The 23,425-nt window shown below is 39.7% G+C and overlaps 2 protein-coding genes across 4 annotated transcripts; one reads left to right on the top strand and one right to left on the bottom strand.

Moving 5' to 3' along the window:
* Window positions 1–1,735: 1,735 nt before the first annotated feature.
* On the top strand, window positions 1,736–5,321 carry islr2 (immunoglobulin superfamily containing leucine-rich repeat 2). The gene is made up of 2 exons (XM_010737645.3): window positions 1,736–2,102; window positions 2,847–5,321. The coding sequence occupies exon 2, from the start codon at window positions 2,856–2,858 to the stop codon at window positions 4,986–4,988; it is 2,133 nt and encodes a 710-aa protein (XP_010735947.3). The 5' UTR covers window positions 1,736–2,102; window positions 2,847–2,855; the 3' UTR covers window positions 4,989–5,321.
* Window positions 5,322–6,615: 1,294 nt separating this feature from the next.
* On the bottom strand, window positions 6,616–22,991 carry stra6 (signaling receptor and transporter of retinol STRA6). 3 transcript variants are annotated; one of them, XM_027272729.1, is made up of 18 exons: window positions 22,891–22,991; window positions 19,682–20,091; window positions 18,298–18,364; window positions 17,223–17,305; window positions 16,295–16,428; window positions 15,639–15,805; window positions 14,274–14,399; window positions 13,484–13,551; window positions 12,463–12,542; window positions 12,303–12,364; window positions 11,809–11,971; window positions 11,561–11,636; window positions 10,980–11,113; window positions 10,441–10,558; window positions 10,037–10,138; window positions 9,773–9,936; window positions 8,980–9,117; window positions 6,616–7,647 (listed from the first exon to the last, which is right to left on the bottom strand). In XM_027272729.1, exons 2-18 carry the CDS (start codon window positions 19,750–19,752, stop codon window positions 7,409–7,411), a joined length of 1,992 nt encoding a protein of 663 aa, XP_027128530.1. In that variant the 5' UTR covers window positions 19,753–20,091; window positions 22,891–22,991; the 3' UTR covers window positions 6,616–7,408. The 3 variants fall into 3 exon arrangements, with proteins under 3 accessions (XP_027128530.1, XP_010735948.3, XP_027128529.1); XM_010737646.3 differs by lacking the exon at window positions 22,891–22,991 and adding an exon at window positions 22,681–22,791; XM_027272728.1 differs by lacking the exon at window positions 22,891–22,991 and adding an exon at window positions 22,317–22,544.
* Between the last annotated feature and the right edge of the window lie 434 nt (window positions 22,992–23,425).

The following is a 23,425-nucleotide window of genomic DNA, read 5'->3' as shown; positions in this document are numbered from 1 at the left end:
CTCATTTATAATATTGTATGTATTTACATGCACAAGCATATCGGTTGTCCTGCCAAACTCCATGTATCAGGGCCATGAGAATGCATGATGATTATTTTTCACAGTAGTAACATAGCTGTCACTATCAGTAATAACACATAGTTTTCTTGTTGTTGCTAATGTGTAAAGATTTGAGATATATAGGGGTCCTTTTGTTTGATATATGCATTTTGCTTCTGCACACTTGAGTTTTACAAACCTCAGAGTTACTGAATTATTATATTGTGAGGATGAGATGTTTTTGTTTGGTTAGATCCAGATATCAGTTTTCTTTTGCAAGTTACAATGAGTTCAACATGTGTATCTACTCATGAGTTAATGATAAATTTCTGTTAAAGCAACAGTTTAGTCTCCCGAATTATATAAAATTGAGCAAGTTATATAAAATACACTAAGAAAAAAGGTGATGATAGCCACTACATTTACAGGATGTGAGTAAAACAAGTTAAGCGATACTAGTACTGAATACAGAGATGAATGTCATACAGGATGAGTATAAGACCAGACTTTTAACTGAAATGTAGGTCAATAAACATTATGATGAGAGCAGCTGAACTAAATGGCAGCACGTTTTCATTGTCTCATTTATCCTATTATAGGATACTTTAACTGTTGACACTGCACCATGCCTGGGAGGTATTACATAACAATAACTTAGTTTCTGAGCAATTTCCAAAAGTGCTCGCCATCAAATTGCAGAAGACTTTAATTCTTATAATAATCTCAACATGTCCTTGTCAAAGGTTTCTGGCACCAAACTACAGCATGGATTTTTCTATAGTGTTCCCCAAGGTCTTGGTGTCTTAATGTGTTTGGAGGAATTGCAACATTTACGAGACATAATTGAACATGGCCATCATATACCGTATCTATAATGGTCTAAGCCCTTAAACATTCTTAAATTTCAATATCTGAATAGGCACCTGAATGAAACAGAATGCTTATTACACCTTAATGACTAGAAAAAGGTGATGCACAGTGCTGAGTGACAACTGAAATTAATATTCAGGTTCCCATCTCTCAGATGATGTGTAGCATGTTGACCTGCTTTATCCGCCCTAAAGATCCCCTGACCCTCCTAAAAACAAACAAAAGTATGTTTATTATAAAGAGGGGTCGAGTTAGAGAGGCTAGTCTGATGGCTTATGTTATATCTACTGCACATTTATTTATGTTATTGGCCAAGTGGTGTCTGAAGTACACCAGACGATGGCAGTATTTGAGCAGGGAACATAACACAGCTCCATTTGACTGAAACATTTAAGGAACTATAAATGACCAATAATGATGATGTACAAATAATAGATTAAAAGTCATAGGCGACCATATGTGTTTAAAATAAACCGAAGGATTACTTGGAAAAGGCGTAAACGTGCCCAAATGAAGAATGACAAATCAGTTCAGGCGTCACATAACGCTGTTTTACTGAAATGCCTTCAAATTATCTGCATCGTTCAAGATTTTGAGTCATTTCTGTCGCTGTATTTGATTTTTTTTAAATTATTATTAAAGATCATGTTTTTATACTGCGGCAGTGCTGGATATCGGTACCTGGAACTCGCTGCACAAACTTAAAATCTGTCAGTGCGTTTGGAAACTCTTGTTCTTTAATTAAAGACAAAAGACAGCAGCCAAACCGAATGAGGTCAAAGATTACGCTTTGGGTCGGGTTAATAAATTAAACATCACATCCTAAATTATGAATTTTCTTTGAGGCTGGAGGACCCGAAGCTTCTGTATCTTTAATAGTGAGGAGAGAGATGGGAGAGGCTGCGCGTCCACGGTTTCCTTTTCTCGCTCCGCGGCGTCGTGAACGCGCAGTGGATCTCACACTCCATCGAGAGGAAAAAAGCGCCGTCGGACTGCAACCGCGACTCACCGGGCAAAAAATGTTCCCAACACCGCCATTCATCAACGCTGTCGATGTCTGCAAAAAGTTATGTTAGAGGATCCACAACATATGAAGACTCGAGTTTTTTCCACCATTAAACTTGTTTCAGAGGATTGTAAGAACTCCAAGAGTAATTGATAAGACCCAGGAATTGGAAGTTAACATTGGACAGGTAAGACGATTTAGTAGTTATTGAGACAGTTACTGTAGCTAAAAGATGAACAAATACAGACTTTGGGCAGAATTCAGGTGAAAGCTGAGGTAGAAAACATCGCCCAGTGGGTCAGGTGTAAATGCGATTAATCAGAAGAGTATCTGTTCATACAAAAAGCTGTACCTCCGCGTAAACTGATATTATATTGCTGCTTAAGTATAGGTTAATTTGATTATGTGCACAGATTAAAGGTTTCAACACCATAGATAGTCTGTTTGTCCGCACGGGATTGTGGAGACGCGCTCAGAGCAGTACAGACCGACTGACCCTGAAATTGCTGCAAATATGACACGCAACATCGTGTGCTTCTACAGCGTGCACCAATGTCCAGATCTACTAAAACAAACAAAAGAACAATATTTTTGTGCAGTGCATTAATAAAATGCGAAACAAAAAGGAAACTTTGCATGTGACACAATCAGATTGTATGACAGCAGCAGCTGTAGGATTCACCTTAGTGCTGTTTTTGTTTCAGTTTCTATGTTTTTTTTATGAAGTTGTAATGGAATTTTGAGATTTATAACAGAGCTTTAATGCCACTTTAAAAAGCATGACCCACTCAGAAAAAAACACTTTTGAATTTATATGAGATGTAAAAGCTTCCACAGTACATTTCCGCTGGTGTAATGCACTTAATGGATGTTATAAGACTAAATGATTGAAATGTACCTTTGGCTAATGTCTGGTTATTGATACTTGCAGGTGCAGAAAATGGCGAGACGTCTCCTGCAGTTCTTTGCCTTGTGGACTACTGTCATAAGCGTTGGGCAGTGCTGTCCGCAGCTCTGCAGCTGCCAGGATAAATTTGCCCATCAGTTTGCTGACTGTGCTTACAAAGACCTACTGGTGGTACCTGTGGGTCTCCCCTCCAATGTTACCACCGTGAGCCTTTCTGCCAATAAGATCAAATTACTGAAAAGTAAAACCTTCATCAATATCACACAAGTCACCTCTCTCTGGCTGGCCCACAATGAGATTGTTACCATTGAGTCGGACACCTTGGCCCCTCTGATCCAGCTCCGTAACCTGGACATTAGCCACAACAAAATTGTGAACTTTCCATGGGAGGATCTGCGCAACCTCACGGCCCTGCAACTTCTGAAAATGAACAACAATGAGATGGTGAACCTTCCAAAGGATGCCTTTTCCACTCTTAAAGACCTGCGGTCACTGCGCATCAACCACAACAAGTTTACCACCATCGTGCAAGGTACCTTCAACGCTCTCGCCTCCATGTCGCACCTTCAGATTTTCAACAACCCTTTCACGTGCTCCTGCAACCTGGAGTGGCTGAGGGATTGGATTGCAACAACTAAGATTTCTATCCCTGAGCCAAAATCAATTTTATGTGAGGCCCCTGAACACCTGAAGGGTTCAATGGTTACAAATATTCCCAAACTGGACTGTGAGAGCCCTTCTGTCAAAATAACATACCAGCCCAACATTGAGAACACAGAGCTCTATGAGGGTTACATGGTCATGTTAAATTGTGAGATAACAGGGAGCCCAAAACCGCAGGTCAGCTGGGAGGTGACTGCAGGAAATCAAAATTATCTGTTCCCCTTGCCCGCTGCCGGAGAGATAAATGATCTGCCAATTAATGATAAAACAACCAACAATCGATTCCTTGTCTTTAGAAATGGCAGTCTCATCATCCCGCGGATGAGTAAAAAGGAAGATGGAAATTATAGCTGCTCTGCAGTGAATGATGTAGGTAAGGCGGAGAGAAGTGTTAAAGTGGTTATGGCAGGGACCCAAAAACATGCCATTGACTCAAAGATTGATTCTACTGAGAAGATTCGTCCATCTGTTAAAAAGCCTACAGGCCCCAACAGCGTGATCACTGGGATCAAGCCTGCAGAAAAGACAAAGGGCAGTCCTGAAGGTTCACCAGACAAGAATGACGGCACTGGGGAGGTTGGTGGCGTTTCAAAGGGCCCCACCTTTGCGAGCAAGTGCGGCGTGAGAGACAGCAGTGAATACATCTCTAATCATGCCTTCAACCTGAGCTTGGATGACCTGAAGCAGTACACTTTTGATTTTGGAGTTATTGCGTTAGAGGTGTCAGAGACGGAGGCAAAAGTACAGCTGAATCCACTGCAGCTTCCCAGTAGCAAATCTAACCTCCATCTCAGTCATACTGAAAACCAGGAAACCGTCAATAAAGAGCCTTTGGGTCTGCTCCCATCCTCATCCAGTAAACAATCCCTAGACATGCTCTACCTCTGTGTAAATACAGGTAACGGACACTCCATGGTGCAGTGGTCCAACATAGAGGAGGGGGTTAATGCCTACCGCTTCCACGGTTTACAGCCTGGCACCAATTACACACTTTGTCTCACCTATGGGGGGCAGGACTGCCAAGTGCAAGTAGTCTTCACAACTAGGAAGAAGATCCCCTCTCTTCTTATCATTGTAGTTGTGAGCATTTTCTTATTGGGTCTGGCTACTGTTCCCTTACTGGGTGCCACCTGCTGCCATTTATTATACAAATACCAAGGGAAGACCTACAAGTTGATCATGAGGGCTCAGAATCCGGATCAGATGGAGAAACAAATGGCTGGAGATTTTGATCACAGGGCGTCTTTTGTGGAGTCAGAGAAAACCTTCAACAACAGCGAGTTAGGAGAGGGGGAGGTGGAAGGGGCCGAGGGAGAGGAAGGAGACGTAGAAGGAGAGACTGAAGGGAGCGTGGTGACAGAGTCCATCCCGGGATCCTCGTCCAAAACCAACCAGGAGGAGTTTGAAGTGGGCTCGGAGTACAGCGACAGGTTACCGCTGGGAGCAGAGGCAGTCAACATCTCGGAGGAGATTAACGGCAACTACAAGCAGCCAAGCCGCTGAGCTCCGCTGATGTCTGCGTGTGTATTGTAAAATATTTTACTTTCAAGTAGCCTACATCCAAGCAGGTAACTCACCCATCATTACTACACGTGAAAAAACGAAGGCTTCTGATATTTAAAAAAAAAAAAAAAAAGTGGATCTTTTCATTTTTTTTTTCTTTTTTTACCTCAGAAAGTTCTCCGTCAATCACCTGAGATTGTGAATTGATCCATGTGGCATTGTAGTCTACTGTAAGGTTAAAATAAGCAACATGACGTTTACGGTGCAAGCACAACTTTCTACTGTTTTATCAGACCTCAAAACTGACAGGAAAACGGTAAAAAAAAAAAAAAAGAGTTCCCTTTCTGTTTCTACAGGAGACACGCAGTTTTGGAGAACACAAAAATAGTGCCAAACACTTTGGTTTAAAGCCATTTGAAATACACTAACATCAGGGACCAATTGCTCTTTCTAAGCTGTGCGCAACGATGTGGATGAGCCTATATCATATCATCTCAGGTGTCGGCTCTCCGACTCCACTTTGACTTATCCACGGAATAGTTGTTGCACATTTGGATGAGGATATCTGATGAAATCATACTAGATGCAGATGTTTGGTGCTATTTGGTGTTATTGCGCCTGACCTGTCCGCTGTCCTGTGAGTCCAAAAGGGGGAAAAACATTCACTTTCAGCTGTGTTGTGCTTGACAGAAATATCCCAGCATATTTACCAACGAAATGTTGTTTGACTTAATGTTAAGGCTTTAAAAAAATGTGCGACTTTAACCTCTTTAATCAACGGGTGCTTGCTATACTCGCTTTTTACAATGAACGTGTCCATGGCATGTCACACGTATTTCCTTGTGTGGTTTTTATTAGTGTAATCTAGAGGACTTTAGATGTTACTGTCGACCTGTGATGTAAAGCCATGTGAATTTTGTTATTTTTTTGATTTTTTACAACGGTAAGTAAGTTTCTATGAAGCCTCAACAAAAAAGGACGCATGTGTGCGTCCGGCGGCTTCGCTGTCTTGTAATATGATGCATATAGTGAGTTTTTGTGAACTGTTGTAAAACGAAACGAAAAACACGTGACCTTTTAAGATTTTTTGATATAATTTTATGTAAGTGGAATTAATAAAACATATGAAACTGGACAGACTATTATCTGGATTTGTTACTGCGCATTAAGATGTTTCAGGGGGGTAAAAAAAAGCTCAGCTACATTATTATATACATTTATCTGAAATAATGAAAATAATAAATGTAATCACACTAATACGATTTGCCTGACTTGTCCCCAGTTTAAGGGAAATCGATTCAGTGCGAGGTTGCTTTATTTTCAGGGTTTGGTTCAAAGTCTAGATCATAAAAAAAAAAATTAAAATAAAAAAAAAAGACGAAAATAGATATACCCTGGGACTTTTAGGGAGTGTGTTTGTGAAGAAGATTAAAAAATAAATGCTGAGTTTCTAAGCGCTGGTAAACACACAAAGCCTCCCTTTGTTCTCCTTTTCATTTTGGTCCAGTTCAGTTCAGCATCAGCACAGCAGCATCACATAGGCCGATATAAATTATGTATGTAAACCAACCCTTAGAATGAAGAGTGCTCCAATAATAATATAGAGGATAAAAAAATAAAATAAAACTTTTGTTTCAGTTTTATTTTCAAAGTCATCACAAGGAAATTTCGGGCATTCATATTTTCACTTAAAAGCCAGTATTTTCTATAAATGCAGAGAATGAATATCAGAAACCAGAAAAGAGCTTTGACAGAAAATGAGAGAAACGCTGGTAGCAGCAAGTGGTTTTGGACTTAAGGATCAACAAATAAAACAGAAAATACAAACAGGTTCATTCATATTCCACAGGTTACTGTTAATTACACAAAATGTGTACAATTGAAAAAAAAAGTATTATCTAGTTGATGAAAACAGATCATTCTGTAAATTAATAAATAGTGAAATACTCTACATACTAATAATACCCTCTTTAAAAATGATGCTTTAGAGATGTGAGTGTACATCCATGTGTTTCGTTTGGGAAACTACAAATTTGCATTACCTGCACTATGATAATAACCTGCTGGAAAACATGTGATTAACCCACAGGTTGAAACATAAAGCAAATGAGCACTATCCCAAAATAAGCACATAAACATGTTGGAAATTACACATAATGAGTGCGTTTGGATGGGAGGTCAGTGCCTCACAAGCTTTCCCATCAGACTGGAGACTGTGGGCATCAGATATAAACAACCAGGGGATAATAAAGAGCACAAAGTGGGAAAGGCTCCAGATAGGAAAGGCTCTCAATATCTCTACATATGGCACTGAACTATAAGTGCACCAACTGCAGACACATCTACAGTAGATGTAGGAGACAAAAAAAACAACAAGTGAGACATTGCAGCCAACTCCTTAATCAGGATAACATTCATGTTCAGTTGTTGGCAGCGGCCTCTGCCTCCTTGGTAGCTGCCTCCTTTTTACTCCCCTTCTCGACGCTGCGGTTGAGGCTTCCGTTCAGAAAGCTCTCTGTGGTTGGACGCTGGAAGTGCTTCCTGGTACCCACCAGGGAGGGGTTGTTGACCAGAGTGTAGAGGAGCTGCCAGTGCCTGCAGGCCCTCTTGGCACTGGACACTTTGTATAGTTTCTTCTCCTGCAGGACCAGCTGGATCCCTGAGGACATTCAGACATCATGATAGCAACTGACAGTATGTCATATATGCAGATATACAGATCGTCCTATAGTCACAAAAATAGAAGAAAAAAAATCCTAACTCGAATATGAAAAGACTCGAGGGTCCACTAGGACCAGCTAGATACTACAGAAAGCGTAATAATAGAAAGCAATCATATTCTAATCCACTAAGCATGGTAGGCGCATACTAGACCTGCCATTTACATGCTAAAAGCTTAAACCCCTTGGGCTACATGAATATGAAACAGGCAATTAGCGTAGCTCATCTGTGTAATCAGCTACTCGGGAACTAATCTTTGCAGTACAATAGATTATTCCTGATAATGCATTGTTCTCTGGATGCAAACAAGCAACATATCCCCTGTACGTGTATAATTGGACTCAGCTGTGATTAGATACTAGATCAGAGTTGGATTCCACCACAGCTAATGAAGCCTGATGCATTTTCGTGCTAATTTCTCACAATAATGTACAGAACGTCCTCTTTGTCACCACACGCGTAGGCGACCATCACTCACCTCCTGTTTGAGCTTACCAACCAGCCTTAGAGTAGCTATTCGTCTTTTTGGTAAATTACATAAAAGCTACATTGGTTGTATTTATAATTCTCTATGTATGATGGTGACCTATAGGCCGACGCTGTCTCTTGGTGATAGAGACTGAGGGCAGAGGCGAGTGTGGGCACACTGATTAGTTTATGACAGATTTGATTGAAACCAACAGCAGGACTGCAAATTACTCCACAGTGAGACTTGATTTGCTCGAGACATATTAAATCAGAACTGCTAAGCTTTCATTTCTCCTGCACGTGCGAGACAGTATTATGATCTGATTATGCGTTACGGTGACCTACTACTGAATCCTAAACATCCCTGGAGAAATTAAAGAAGTTACACTGACTTTAAAGCAGATACGAATCATCTTCTCACTGGTTTACGTTTAAAGGTTGACGTTATTTCTATATTTTTAGTGTCATGAAAAGACCAAAACCAAATCGTTAATTGATTGTACTATTTATTGTCTGTGGTCTATTTTGAATCAATTCCACATCCACCATCCTGTGGCTGTAAATATAGTATACACACTGTAGCTACAGACAGTGTAGGGAAGTCAGGGCTGACATGTTGGTTTTGATCTTTTCACTGGATTTATTGACAAGAACAATATAGAAACACACGTCTCATCCTTTAAATGTGTGAATACGCTGAACCCACAGTACAAAGTCATTGTGCACTCATGTTAGCTGAATCATTAGCATTCAGAAAATGAGCAGATTATGTAGAGTATGATGTCAATTTTGTTCCACAGACCCTCTTCAAGATCCCGTGACCTCTGTGCAGCATTGCTCTCCTTGCTCATAGACTGCAGCAGCATCCCGCAGAAGGCCTTCATCACGGGGTGAGACTGGCTCACCTCAATCTTCAGATAATGAGCATAGCAGCGGTAGGCTGCAGACAGACACAAGGAGGGTGTGGGTGGGGGGGATCACTCTGACTGGGCAAAAGCAATAAACACATAGGACTACACCCCATGTTGTTTTTGAGGCAATCACACATAATGGCCGTACAATCACACGGCCTTTTTTTTTTTTTTAAACCACCTGCTTTTCCTGACAACAGATGTCTTAAATCTGCAGCCATTTCTGAGATTGGTGGGCAATTATAGCACCGTGTACTGCACAGAATACAGATATCATACGAGCTGCTTTGAGCTGCTGGCAGGGTAAAGTGGATAGGACATGCATTTCTGGCCTCTAAGTGGGATCAGTAAACGTGCATTTGCTCATAGAAAATTGCTTCTCTTTAAGTCTCCACGGTGAGAGTGAAAAAAAAACAACCCACCACAGTGGCATCTACAAAGGTACAAGGTAAAAGCATGATGTTAATACCAATGAATATGTATAAGCATGCGCAAGCATTGTGTGCCTGACACTAACAAGAAAAAAAAAAGGAAAATGTAAAATATAATGAAGTCAAAGGAAATGAATTCCCTAGCAATGCACACATATATACAGTAAAGACATGTTTTTAAAGCAGATGGCACTGAATGAGACACCAGTGACATTATGGCTGTATGTGCAGGTGTGCAAAATATCTGGCTCACCTGGGTCAAATGCCTCCACATTGCGGTTAAGAAGACTGATATCCAAGCGACCCATGTGGACAATGTTGAACAGGGCTGTGATGACCATGCGCCACAGTGCTAGTAGCACCCCGATCAGAACATTGACTGGAAACAGCAGGTAGGTCAGCAAGAACAGATTACCCCTGCAAGATAGGACAGAGTGCATGAAACATACAGGACAATGCTGCATTATCTGACCATCAGTGAACGCAAGCGACAAAGCATAGCAACAAATATAGTCACCTGTTGTCTAGGTCTCGTGTGCCTGCTGTTTTTTTAATGAAGCAAAACCTGCCGGCGATATGTTGAATCAACACAGCCAAGAGAATCATCAGCCAGAAGGGCCTGAAAGGAAAAAAATCAATCAACAACGAAAGAAAAGACGAAAGAACAAAGACCATTTTGTAACCAACCGAACGATATACGACCCAAACTGTCACATCACACATGGAGCATATTGTTGCTGTTGATTAAAAAACATTTTTCAGGGACGAAGATGAGGACAAAGAAAGAACAGTTATTTAAAGATGTTTTTAAAGTCAAACTCTTGACATAAATTAAAAGTGAAAAGATTTTTGCGGCACATTTCACCTTAGTCATACATACTGTCTGTGGACAGAGAGGTTTAATGAGTAAGAGATGCTCACCACATGCTCCACATGATCTTAAAGAGGATCAGATTCTGTCTGTGCAGGACCGGTATGATAATGAGGAAGACAGCGATCAGGAGGCAAAGAAAGAACACCATAGTTTGGACGATCATGCCTGCGGGGAAGAGATCAGAGCTTCAGGGCCTCACAGCTTTCACCATGTCCAGCATCCAACAAATCAACACCGCACACCCACTCCTCCCTCAGATCACAGTGAGGGATGAGTGAGAAAAACATTTTCACTTGGAAAACCTCAAGAACAGAACTTGAGAAATATCCCTTCAGGAATCACATGACAAATCTGTATTCTAGCAGAGTTAATCGGTTGCTAGAAAGGCACATTTGCAACCATAAAAGAAGTGTGAAGACACAGAGCACTATTATTATGGCATGAAATGTTAAAATGGATTGAGGCTATTTGGCCTAAGTGAGTATCTTAGCAATGAAACAAGAGATTCAAAATATTTAAGCACACTGGGAATATACTAATAAAATCAGAATAATCTTCTCTTTTAGTATTTAACATATAGCTGTACCGATAAAGATGTGAGCTGCTGTGAAGCTGGTGTATCCCATCCAGCAGACCAGTGCTGGCCGGGAAGCCCTGATGCTTCTCTGGCAGTTGTAAACATTATAGATATCTCCTCTGTACAGCCCCTTCAGGTTTGACCTACAGAGGTGAAAAAAAAAAAAAAAACACGATCAGGACAATGCAACACTTTGCAAACGAAAATGATTCATCAGTAAATGTACAAGTTACATAGTAAATTAAAGAGGTAATTTAGCACGGTATGTGAGCAAAATGCAAATCAATACTCGACACAGTTTCATTTAATATGACGTATTTTATGGTAATGGCATGGTATTTCATTTCTTATCTTAATAGCTATCAGTTTTCAGTTCTGGCAGCAGTTAACGCAGACTGAATGCTCTTCCGTCTGTCTCTCTGGATGATTAGTACTCCATTATGTTATTATAATTCCTCTGCAAACCATCGTATTATAATGAAGCAAGAAGAATGCAAAGCACACTCAGGATTCCGGGAAACATTTAGTGAGAGAACAGAAAAATAAGAAAAAGACTGACAAGCTATTACACGGTCTTTTCTTACACCTACCGGTGCAGAACCATGGACCGCATGAGCATAGCCAAGTTCACCAAAGTAGACAGGGTCATTGCTGAGATATAGCACACTGCAGGACAGAGAGCACATGGCAATCAGCGCGTGGGAACAGTTGCTGACAATTAGCATGTTGTATTAGATTCTGCAGATTTAAAACAACTTACAAGCATAAAGGAGGATAAACATGTGAATGTGCATCGCTCATATCTAAGTGGCTGCTTCTGGTTTCTGATCTCACTCACCTTCCACACACCACATGTAATAAACCACTATCCTGACCACTTCATTTTTGTCTGGAGACAGCACAATCCTGAAACCAGCTAAAACGTTGGCAATGTCTCCATCGACTCCAGCACGGGCAGTCTGAAGTACTGGCACCACTGTCGATATCAGCAGAAGACCGACCTGACAAAAACAACAATAATAAAAACAAACAATGTTTCGCTGCAACCAGGAGGTTGGTCAATTCACAAAATGTTTCCCACCCTTTGATGGCAACAGATACTGCACGTTCACTCTTATTCAATTACTGGAAAAACTATTACCCTAGGAGGGCAATCCGATGCCTTCTACAGATGCGTAAATTAAAAATTGATTTGCAATGTATTCAGATTGTCTATTGCTGATAATCAGCTCACTATCAGGTGGACACTGTGTGTAGCACTTAAAGTGTACTGAGATGAGCAGTTTCACTTTGTCCTCCATTATGAAGTCTAATGGTTGAAATGGTTGTTACCTGATACAGGGCTATAAATGACACTACACCAGATATAGCCAACTTCAGTGGAAAACGGAAAGCTGTTTGAAAGAAAAACAAAAGGAAATTGTTAGAAAAATTTAAAAGTAGATGGAATTGAAAAGGCATGACCTGGCACAACACAAGACAACATATTTACCTTCCTCTGGTGTATAAATGTATGACTTCACAGCATCTATTATTCTTTGAGGGAGCTTTGGTGTCTCTTTGCTTGATGTGCTGAGTTGGAAAAAAAACAAAAACGGCTGCATTTTACACCACACTTCAATGAATTCACAGGATTATCAAATATATGTCAATGAATGAACCATTTTCGCCTTCATCCTTGAACACATCCTTGAAACATAAGTCTATGTGTAGGGAGAGTCAAACATTCTCTACAAATGGTACAACCTCTGCATGAGAGTTTGGTCGTTTGTATCAAGTGTATAATCATTTGACGAGTGGATATGGTTGATTAAAGGTTCTATGTGTAACCTTTATGGTGACCTACTGGCAGAAATGGAATATACCTATATACCTTAACCTTTTATATCTACATATCGAGTGGGTACTCAAACTGCCATGTTTGTTACAGTAGCCCAGAATGGTCAAAGATGCTCTACACACGTAGCAGAAAAAAAAGACGTACAAGAAGAAGTGTTCTAGCGAATCATAATGTATTTTGTTAGAAATCTGAGAAGTTAAATCTAGACAAATGGAGGATCACACTTATTATTTAGCATAATTTATTTAGCATTATTTAGCCCATTGAATCTTACACACTGTATTTTTATGATCTTCTCAAAAATATCCAGGTGTCAGAAAAATTCTCTTATTGAGGGTTAAGGATACCTGAACAGGGCAGCAACCTATTTCCTCTAGTCAGTCTCCCAACTACCAGATCGTTAATATTTTTATTTATTGTTTGTCTTCAGATAAAAGTTATTTTTAAATTTGGAATAAAGAGATGACCATACATGACATAGACGTAAGTCAAGCTACAAAAGGTGCAACAGTTCATCCATTATAAAATTGTATTATTTTTTTACCCATCAAACTGTTAACTCAGGATAATAGATGTTGGAAATATACCAGAGCACATTTTTAAATGTTCCCTGGTGTTGCTTTATTAAAAATTGAAACCACATTTGTTACTGGTAAGAGGCTTCAATACTCACCTGATTTTGGCAGGCTTCTTCTTGAGCATTTTCTTCACATAGTCTTTATAGTAGCTACTGCTGAGATCCTAAGAGACAAATGGACATGTAAGAAATCAAATTATAATAGTAGATAGTAAATATGCTTGGGTGGTGTGGCAAGTTGGGCCTTCATATTCCTAAACTCATTTGAAAGAAATTGCCATTAGGTTCTGTTTAAATGTTGTAATTATTAACATGTGGAAAAAGGGATTTCTCGCAAACTAAGCCTCTTTATGATAGGTTTATGCAGATTTATAGTGTCATGTACGTTCCTGTAGGGTGAAGGAGTGAAGGGGCGGCGAGTCCTAACTCCAGCCAATCTCTTCAACCCAGCTTTGTCACACCCATGCTTAGATTAGCATCAAATAAACACAGCATTGTCTCTCTTCAGTGAAAAAAAAAACAGGCAACCTTTTCATAATCTGATCAAGAACATAACATAAACCAATTACGTCAAATCTTCTTAAAATGATTAGGCAACTGGCACACTGCATTGGACTTCACATTTTCCCTCAGCCTAGATTGTATGAGCACGATAAGCTCCTTGATTAGCAGACGGCTTATACAGGTTCCTCATGTGCCCAGATTCAGAAGAAATGTGCGTCTTAGTGAGATTTTCCTTTTTTAATAGTTCAGGCTTACGTCAACATAGACTACTAATAAACAGAGACACTTGTATCCAGTTTGCTGTGTAAACGGGCCAAACAATTAATGCTATAAGGGTTGTACAACCACTCATTCATTGAACTGTGCCCAGATCAAAACTTACCTCTGTAGCATTGTTCTTTTCAGTGCCCTTTAGGCCCTTGAATAGAAGAAGGGGATACTGGAAACTAAGGAATGCCAAGCAAGCTATTTGGGGCAGGCTGGAGAAAAGGGAGTAGTGTTTGTATATCTGTAAAGGAATAAAAAATACTTTCAATCACCTAGCAACTTGTTTCAGGAGTTTTGAAGAGACAGACGATGAACGAACATGTTAAAACTACATTGTATTGACACAAAAAGAGGACACAAACGGCTTTGTGTGTTGTGGTGGGAGTCTGTATATTGGCCAAATGGGAGCCCCACTGCAGCACAAAAAAACTGAGACTGGAAAAAGAAAAAAGCATATTTAAAATATTTTAACCCCCCCACACACATCCAGATGCATCCTGTCTGTGCTGTGCACTTCCTCTTTTGCCTCTCTCCTTTCGGTCAAGATGCACTACTTTGCCCCGTCATCGAGTTCCTTAATCAACATTTCAACATGATTTACTTTTGACCTTATTTCTCTTAGTTTCTAACTTATTTTCATACATTCATAATTATTAATAATCACATAATCAGTTATAATCATGTTGCCTTTCATTGTTACATTTATCACAACATTTCATTTCTTAATACAGAATCAACTTCAATCATTATACAGCTTTTGGTTATTATATTCTCTGTGCATTGCCTCATTCAGACAGAGAGTCCCTGTATCCTGTTCCTCAACCTTTAACCGTCACTGACAATGGTAGGTTCCTTGTTTTCTACTTTCAGGCCTAATGATGGAAAGTTTTTCACTTTCTCACAAGAGTCTCATATCACCTTTCTGCTGGTTTTAGTGAATCAGGGATCTCAACTTTCTTGACACAGCTCATGGTGGGATTAAAAAAAAAAAAAAAACAGGCATCATCACCATTAAAAAAAACAAAACATCCAAAGCCTGGATATCTTTCACACGCACTAAACTGATTAACTGTGACAAGGCCTCTTGATTAAGACCAAGAGACAGTGGAACTAATTGTTTTGAGTTGTACGCATTCATCGCACAGAAAACCCAACGTGCATTGTGGCACAAGGGTTTTGAAATCTCCGACCATGTGTCCATGAATCGAGAAGAAAAGCCTGATATTCATCTTTTCAAATCACGCCTCTTATATGTACACAAGCACACAAACTAAGACGAGCTTTGTTTGGTAATCAATGGGTTTTCAGACCAGAACAAATAAGCTTTGGTTTCAATCCTTGAAACTCAGAAAGATGACACATTATGAAGAAAGTGACAATTCATCCAGTGACAATCAAGACAATATAAAGTATTCCTCATAAAAGCAGCTATAGATTCACTGGAACTCAAATGGTGGTACTAACAGTCATCTCTGCTTACCAAAGGTGTCTTGGGACAGTCAATTTTCTGCCAGACCAGAACCCCAAAATGTGTCCAAGACAAGAGGCTGCCAAGTACGTAGCCAACTTTATTATGTAAAGTGCCACATGCCAGGAGAGGGTAGTATAGTGCGGGGTAGTAGAAGACTCCAAGAATCACCCAGTGTTCTGCAAATACAACAAAAGTGTGTTAAAACTCAGAGCTTCAAAAGGATTTGTGATTTACTGAAACATGTGACACAAACCAATTCTGCTTCACATCTAAACTTTAAACATCCTTTTCCGAAACACTGTGTAGAAACTGATTTAAGATCCAACTACATTTCCTACTCTGCTCAATCTTGTACATACTGTTAGGGGATTGTGTAAAGTAGCAAGGAACAGACTCCTTACAGTCAATTTAATCATTTCTGAGAAAAAATGCTTCTTGTAAAGCCTCAGACTCCACAGTCGAAAATAACAGAGGCACATTGAAACAAAATAATCCGATTACATAACAAAAAAAAAAATGATAGAGAAATGTCTATTCATTCAATGCTCCTAACAGAACCTTACTTTTGTCAACAGGACAAGAAAGAAAAGTTATAGATTTACAATCTGTGTAAAAAAGTGAACGGGCTGACGCTAATGCAGGAAGAACCAAGATGACATCCTTACGTTTATTTACTGTGCCTGTTGTGAAGGGGAGGGGGTCTGGAGATATGATCAGGCCCCATAGTTTGCACAAGAGCACTCCAAACACAGCCACTGCAAGGCCCTTGTGCTGCGTATGATCCAGGAAGTTGACTGGACTGTGAAATCAAGCAGCAGGTATTTAGAGCTCACATGTTACCAGCCTCAGATTTGGACGAAACTGTTCTCAAGCAGAAATAACACACTTCAAAAAGGAACCATGTAAGCATTTTGTTTTTACAGTTTTAGCCCACAGACTACTAATTACTACTGAATTAAAGTTTATCGGATATTTTTAGTGGGATTTTGTACCTTCCAGGCTGTCCTTGGCTTCCATTCATAACAGTACAGTATGAAAATCAACTATGGAGGCTTAAACTTGCCTGAGATAAGAAAATCCATCAATTTTCAAATTCTCTTTAATCCAGGAAAGGATCACCGAGCATGAAGGCTCTGAACAGTGCCCACACCCAAAAAGAAGTTAGCCTCAATGACCAGTTTTATCTTCCGGCTGCAGAGCAGCCAGCAGATTTTGGGGTTAATTGTTCAAGAGCACATCAGCCAGTCAAAAGATTAAATTTGTGCTGATAAGTTTGTGGTGTTATAATTCACAAGTAGGCACTGCTTTAAAAACCTTTCCTTGCTGGTGTGAATTTGAGAAACACCAGACAGCCTTGACTTCAGAATTAGCTGAACATTGCCTTTCCAAAAATGATAAACTACCACAATGACAGAGTCCTTATCTGCATCTCTTCATCTCTTAAGTTGATGTTCTTGGTGATGAATATTTAAAAATCATATGCAACGTACCATGTTGAAATGAATGGAGGTCAAAAACTGCCAGGTAAACAGGAAATCAAGCCGTATATTTGCTATATTGTTATGCAAAAAAAGAAAAGAAACACAACCTCACCTGAGTAAACCTGGGAGGCCTTTCTGTCTGTCCCCCACCTTTGTGCGTCTGGCTAAGATTGCTAGGATCAGCATCACAACAAGCTAGAAGGAGAAGATACATCAGTTAGCCTTATCTGCAGAGTTGTATGCAGCTGTGGATCTCAGGAGGGTTCAGGCCTCACGCTGCCTCAGATTAAAAATGTGTTGATGTCACAAAGGGTCAAACCCTCGTGTCTCATTAGTGATCCCAGTAGATGTGGTCTGAATGAATTGTCATCAGTCAGGATCACTGACCAGAGAGAGTTCAGTGACCTATCATGACCTGTGACACATTTAGGAAACACAACACTGGGAAAACTGTCTTGCTCTAAATTGGGCCAGTATGGACCAAATACCAAGACCTTCTTTGAAAAGACAATGTAAACATGGCAGGAGACAACACAAATGTGCAATGATTAGCACAACGGTAAAGACAGTAATGGATCTTCGAACTGACAAGATTTACCAATACGGTTACCAATCTTCTCCATTCATTTATTGTATAATGTTTTTGTAGTTGTATTACTCGATTTGTGTGATGTAACTGGAAATTACTTGGAGAACGAATATCTCCAAGAGGACTGCACCATTTTCTAAATTACTTAATATGATTGTTCAGTCGAGATATCTATTATAAAAGACATAATGATATTGGCTACCATTATTATTATTATTTTAATATTATAGTGATTATTATCCATGTGTCGACGTGCACTATTTAATGAACACATTAAACTCAGATTTCCTTAAGTGAATTCTTGTAATTCCTCCCGTGACGCAGATCCACATATATCTGGATCTGGATCTGGATCGAAACCCTCATTTCTTCCTTGAACCATGGTCCAACATTCCACCAAGTTTCATTAAAACTTGTTCACAGCAGTAAAAGCGAGGTCTGAAAATATTAGACCTTAGACTTTGACAGCCAGACCTGGCATACAGAACATAATAAAACATGCTTTACGTCTGACAACAAGATGTGATACCATACAGCCAGTGAATGACAGGACAGTGTAATGTTATGTCACATTAATGCAACAGGAAAGTGGACTTACGGATATCGCAGTGATGCATATATGGTAGAGCCTGTCATCAGCAGTGGGGTCACATGGAGGGATTATTCTAAAAAAAGGAACAACACATTCACACATGAGCAAAAGAAAGAAAAAAAAAGTAAGTAAACCTCTCACACGTCACTGTCAAGACCATTTGAGGCTGGAAACTTTGCAGCTGAAATCCTGCAGCAGAGATTTGCATTTAAACGGATTGGTATCAGCGTGACACAGGAACAACAACAAATGCCTGTGTTCATGTTGCTGCACACTAGAGGAACACGAACGCCTAGTCATGGGGTAGTAATTATAACTCGTATTCAGAGAGGGCCTCATACATTAACAATTCTAGCCTGGGAGAATTATTCAGGAAAATGCTACACTATACTTTATGGTCTTGTAAGCAAAGAGATGGCAGGCTCCAGAATGGATGTTTTGACATTTTTCACAACACTCCCTTACCTGTCCAAACAACGTGTGAATTTCTAACCTGGCACTGAGACACATTTGTAAGCAATGGTAAAATTCACATTTCCAAAGTCAGAGCTGGCTGAGGAGGAGGTGCAGTGGGACATTTAGTTTACAAATTAGCTAACTAATACTGTAAATGTATTAGATACAGAAGAGGCAACACAAAAGCTTTTCAGACCACAACTCAACACAGCCTATTCATTTATACGACAGCCACACAGTTTATTAGCTAAACATGGCAGCTGATGATAAATTATACTTGTTCCATTATATTTCTTTCATATTGTTCATCTGAGGCCATTACTAAATATCAGCGTTATTCTATTAATCACTCTGTGCCTATTATTTATTACATTACACATGAAAAAGTCATTTAGACTAGAAAACATCCGTGGAACTGGAAATGCTGCATGTTCCCTGTTGCATTGTGGGATGGGCTATGAGCAAAGATTGATGCAACAAGACTGTCAGTATCAGATTTGGATCTGGTGCTACATCTTTAAACAAAAGTACAATAAAAAAAGGTATGAATATTGAGTTTCTTTTAGGTTGAATGCGCTTGTTGTTTTGATACTTTTCCTAATAAGTTTAGTGGGAAAAAACATAAAAGCTTACCACACAATCTGTATCCTCAAGGCATGAAAATGAGATGGCCTCTACTGTAATATGACAAATGAACTGAACATAGACAGGATCACACACCGACTGGCACTGTAGAACTGTGCCAAGTGTCACCTAATATCTCAATGAGAGCTGCATCTCAATGCAAAATTGTTCCGGCGTAAAAGAAAGTTTTAAGAACTACTTACACACGTTAAACAACGGACAGACTGATTTTAGATGAACTGCATACAAATGTAAAATCAAGTGAACTACATTTAAACCTAAAAGAACTCAGAAAGACAAATGTACTTACTCCACTTCAATTTTGGATGGCAAAGGATCCAGGTCCGGGTACTCATAGTCCACTAGAGCATCCTTATCCATTGTACCGTTTCTTTTTCAAACAGATCCAAAATGTTGTAAAGGAGCTGGAGCACTTTTAGCCACAATTTTTGTGACACAAAGCTATGATCCCTTTGACTCAAGAGGAAAAAGTGTCTCCCAAGTCCCAAGTTGGACTCTGTTGCTGCTGCAGACACGTCCTTCTTTCCCTGTGTTTGGTTTAGCCTCACTCACACTCTCTTACCCTCCCTCACAGCCTGTATTCAGGTGCCCTCGTCCCACTGTGGAGCTGAGAGTAATGTGACAGTTCCTGGCTGCAGCGTGCTGCCTCCACCCTGCAAAGGCCCTGTTTCAGCTGAGGGTTACCGCCACACCGGGAGCCTGGGGAGAGAGTGAGAGAGGGCAGTGTGTGAAAGCAGGAAAAAATGTGGAGATCTGGGCAGCCAATCTGGAAGGCCACCTGCGGCTTACTGGGATTATATCTACTTTTGGGGTTGTGTTATTGGACCTGTTGCCAATGGTTGAAAGAGTCAGGTGTGCAGAGCTATAAAACTCCAGCTGGGATTGTGTGGGTAGCTGGGAGTGATGAGCCTTTCCTATCAGAGCGGAGTTCCATGTAAATAATAGGGAAATTCTCACGTTGTTCCCTTGAGTCATAGTTCAGTTCCATTCATGAAAGGTTACCCATACTAAATCTAGGTAAATCACCAGTACAACAATGTGGAACCAAACAGAACAGAATGAAGGAAACAGCATGTTTTCAAGTCAGCTGGATTACACCACACCTCTCTACATAACTCTGCACCTTCAGCTTGATAAGAATCAGGGAAGGGTTCATTGAACCCAGTCTTCGGAAGATAAATTATGATAAAGATGTCCAAGGGTATATTAATGTGGAAATAGTTTTCTAAACCAGATACCTCGTCTTAAACTTGCCAAACTGTTTGCCAAACCAAAGTTATTTTAATATGCTTAAAAAGAACGTAGTTTATTGGAAATGTGGCAACAGGTAATTTCCAAATAGTAATGAAAGCCTTCCTGTAAACCACTGATAAAGATCAGAAAAATATAATGAGAGAGGTAAATCTATATTTACAACATGATACGAGTACATGATATGTGACTGAAAGGGATTTAACAATGGGTATAGTCACATTGTTTTTTCATGCCAGTGGTGTCTTTTGTCAATGCATGAGTCAGAAATAATATCCAACAATAAACTTGGACAACTCTCCATTGTATGAACTTACAAAGGAGAAAGGACCTCAGAGTATCTGAAAATTACCTTTGGGAATAAATTCACAACTTGCTACACGCTTTTTTAAAGTTATCACAGCTGAACTGTCTCAATCAAAACAAAGAAAAGCATCAAGGTTAAAATATATTTGCTTGTCACAGACGACTTACGTTTCTCCTACTTTCATATTAACCCAGTGCATTAGATGAGAAAGCTTATCAAATGTGGGCGATGCTTTTATGCTTCATCACCACTGTAAATACACTATGTTTGGGTTTTGAACTAAGCAGGATATTTGAATTAGTCACCTTAAGGTTTGCAATGGCCATTTTCTACTCATTTCTGCCATTTTATAGGCAATCGGTGGATTAATTAAAAAACTGATCAATAACTACAATATAGCGTATTGCTTTGGAGACAGAAAAACTGATTTGTGCAGCAGGATTTTTCTTTTGAGTATAAAGAGAAAAAAAAAGATCCCAAAGAGCCTCTAACATATTAAGTAAGGCACAAGCATGTGAGTTGTACAAAGACAGGCTAAGGTCAAGGGTCATGCAAACGGCCTAGCTTAAGCTTAATAATGCAACACCAGAAGCACTAACATTTCTATAAATGTCCACCATACACGTAAGTGTTTATATATCTATATATCTTGTGCAACATGTCTGTTCAGTAGCAGCTAGCACTAAGTCAGTAAGACACTAAGTCAGTTTTGCAACACTGCCTTTATGTCAGCACACACTCATTATGCCAGGATTACAGTCACACTTCTTTAAAAAAGCAACAAAATTTCTCTCCTAACACTCCTGAGAAAACATGGTTTCTCAAGCATAGTAAGCCACCAAATTTAAATGTGCTCCCAACGAAACAGCAGCCCAGCAATAAAGGGGTCACTGAACAAAGAATGCTTTGAACACTTCTAATTACATCACAGGGAGGCAGTTTGATTGGTTCAGACAGTTTCAGGTTTAGGAAGTCAGCTCAGAAGCCCCTTTGGTAGGAAATATATTAAGCACAAGTCTTGTGAAAACAAACATAATTGAATTACTGATTGACTAATGACTAATCCGTGTTTAACCATCTAAATAGGAACATCATCAAAGATGACAAGTCAAGCATCCACAAGCAAACACCTGCAGTTATAAGGAATGTTAATACAGTCCTTTACAAGACAAATGCATTTTAATTTAAAAGTTCTGGGCTCATCCTACATTTGGCTCAAACTTCCATCAGTGCTGACTTTCATATCTATAACATCATCACTGAAGGACCCTGAGGAACACAAATGTTTCCAAGCTGTAATCATTAAAATGGAGGAATTAATTGAGTTAAAATCAAATGATATTTGCACAGTTTTAAACAACATTACTTCCCACAGCTGAGCTTGCCTCTTTCTCTGAGGAGGGGGAAGTTGCTGAATCCCCTGGATTCGGTTTCCCACAGATCATCATGGACAAATTTCATGCCTTTGAAGTTGAGCTTGATCTTCTGACAACAAAGAGACTTTCACCCTGAACGCCGCAACAGGTAACTTAGTCGCCTGTGCCTCTTGTCCACATGCACACAGAGCCACCTGACACTCACATAAGGGATTAGATGTGTTTTATGCATAAACATGATGCGATTCTCTAGAGAAAACACGACTGGCACGTTTCGCAACGTACTTAATATCAGATACACTGACTAAACAGTTTTAAAATCTTGGAGATGGGAAGCCACCACTGGCTACTCACCGACAGTCTGCAGGTGTGCTGCAGCGCCAGGTAGGCGTGGAAGACCGATGCAGGACTGCAGGCAACCACAGCGTTATTCTGTCAAGCGCCAGTAATGTATTCCTTTAAAACGAGCTGCATTTTGTGCATCATCTGACCACATTTGTCACTCACACAATGTGCAAACCGCAGCCTCCTGTCTTGAAATGCATTATAGTTTGAAGTTCTTACCTCTTGTTAATCTCGAGCTGTTTGGTCTGCTTTAAATTGATTTGAGTTTTGCACCACACAGCCACCTTGGAGAAGTTGAATAACTACATAAACAGAACAACAAGTGCAACTTTTTATTTTTTCTGATCACCTTACATGCATTGTCTGGTCGGGACTTTGACCTCTCTCTATCTTGCTGAGAACATAAAAGTGCAGTCACACTTGGATTGCGGAGATTGTGAAACTATATGAACCAACGTGGTCAAGTTTAAAGTCAGACTATTTTTGTAATATATCAATTAAATTACAATCAAACTATATTAAAGCATTTGTCACTTGGATTTGCCTTTTGATTTATTTTATTGATGAACTTTTATTTTTAATCCCAGTGTTATGTGTTTTAGCTGTGTGTAATGTTACTCTGTGACCTTTGTGACGTTCTGCTGTTTTGTTGTTTTTGTTATCTGTTGGTATTTCAGGCCAAGGAGGAGATTGTTCCTGAGTCGCCTCATCATATCACTTACTGTATATTCTGATACATTAATCTGATTTCAAA

This window comes from Larimichthys crocea, chromosome XXI (assembly GCF_000972845.2).
Source record: "Larimichthys crocea isolate SSNF chromosome XXI, L_crocea_2.0, whole genome shotgun sequence".
Lineage (NCBI taxonomy): Eukaryota > Metazoa > Chordata > Actinopteri > Sciaenidae > Larimichthys > Larimichthys crocea.
The sequence above is the reverse complement of the archived record's forward strand: the minus strand, read 5'-3'. Positions and strand labels throughout refer to the sequence as shown.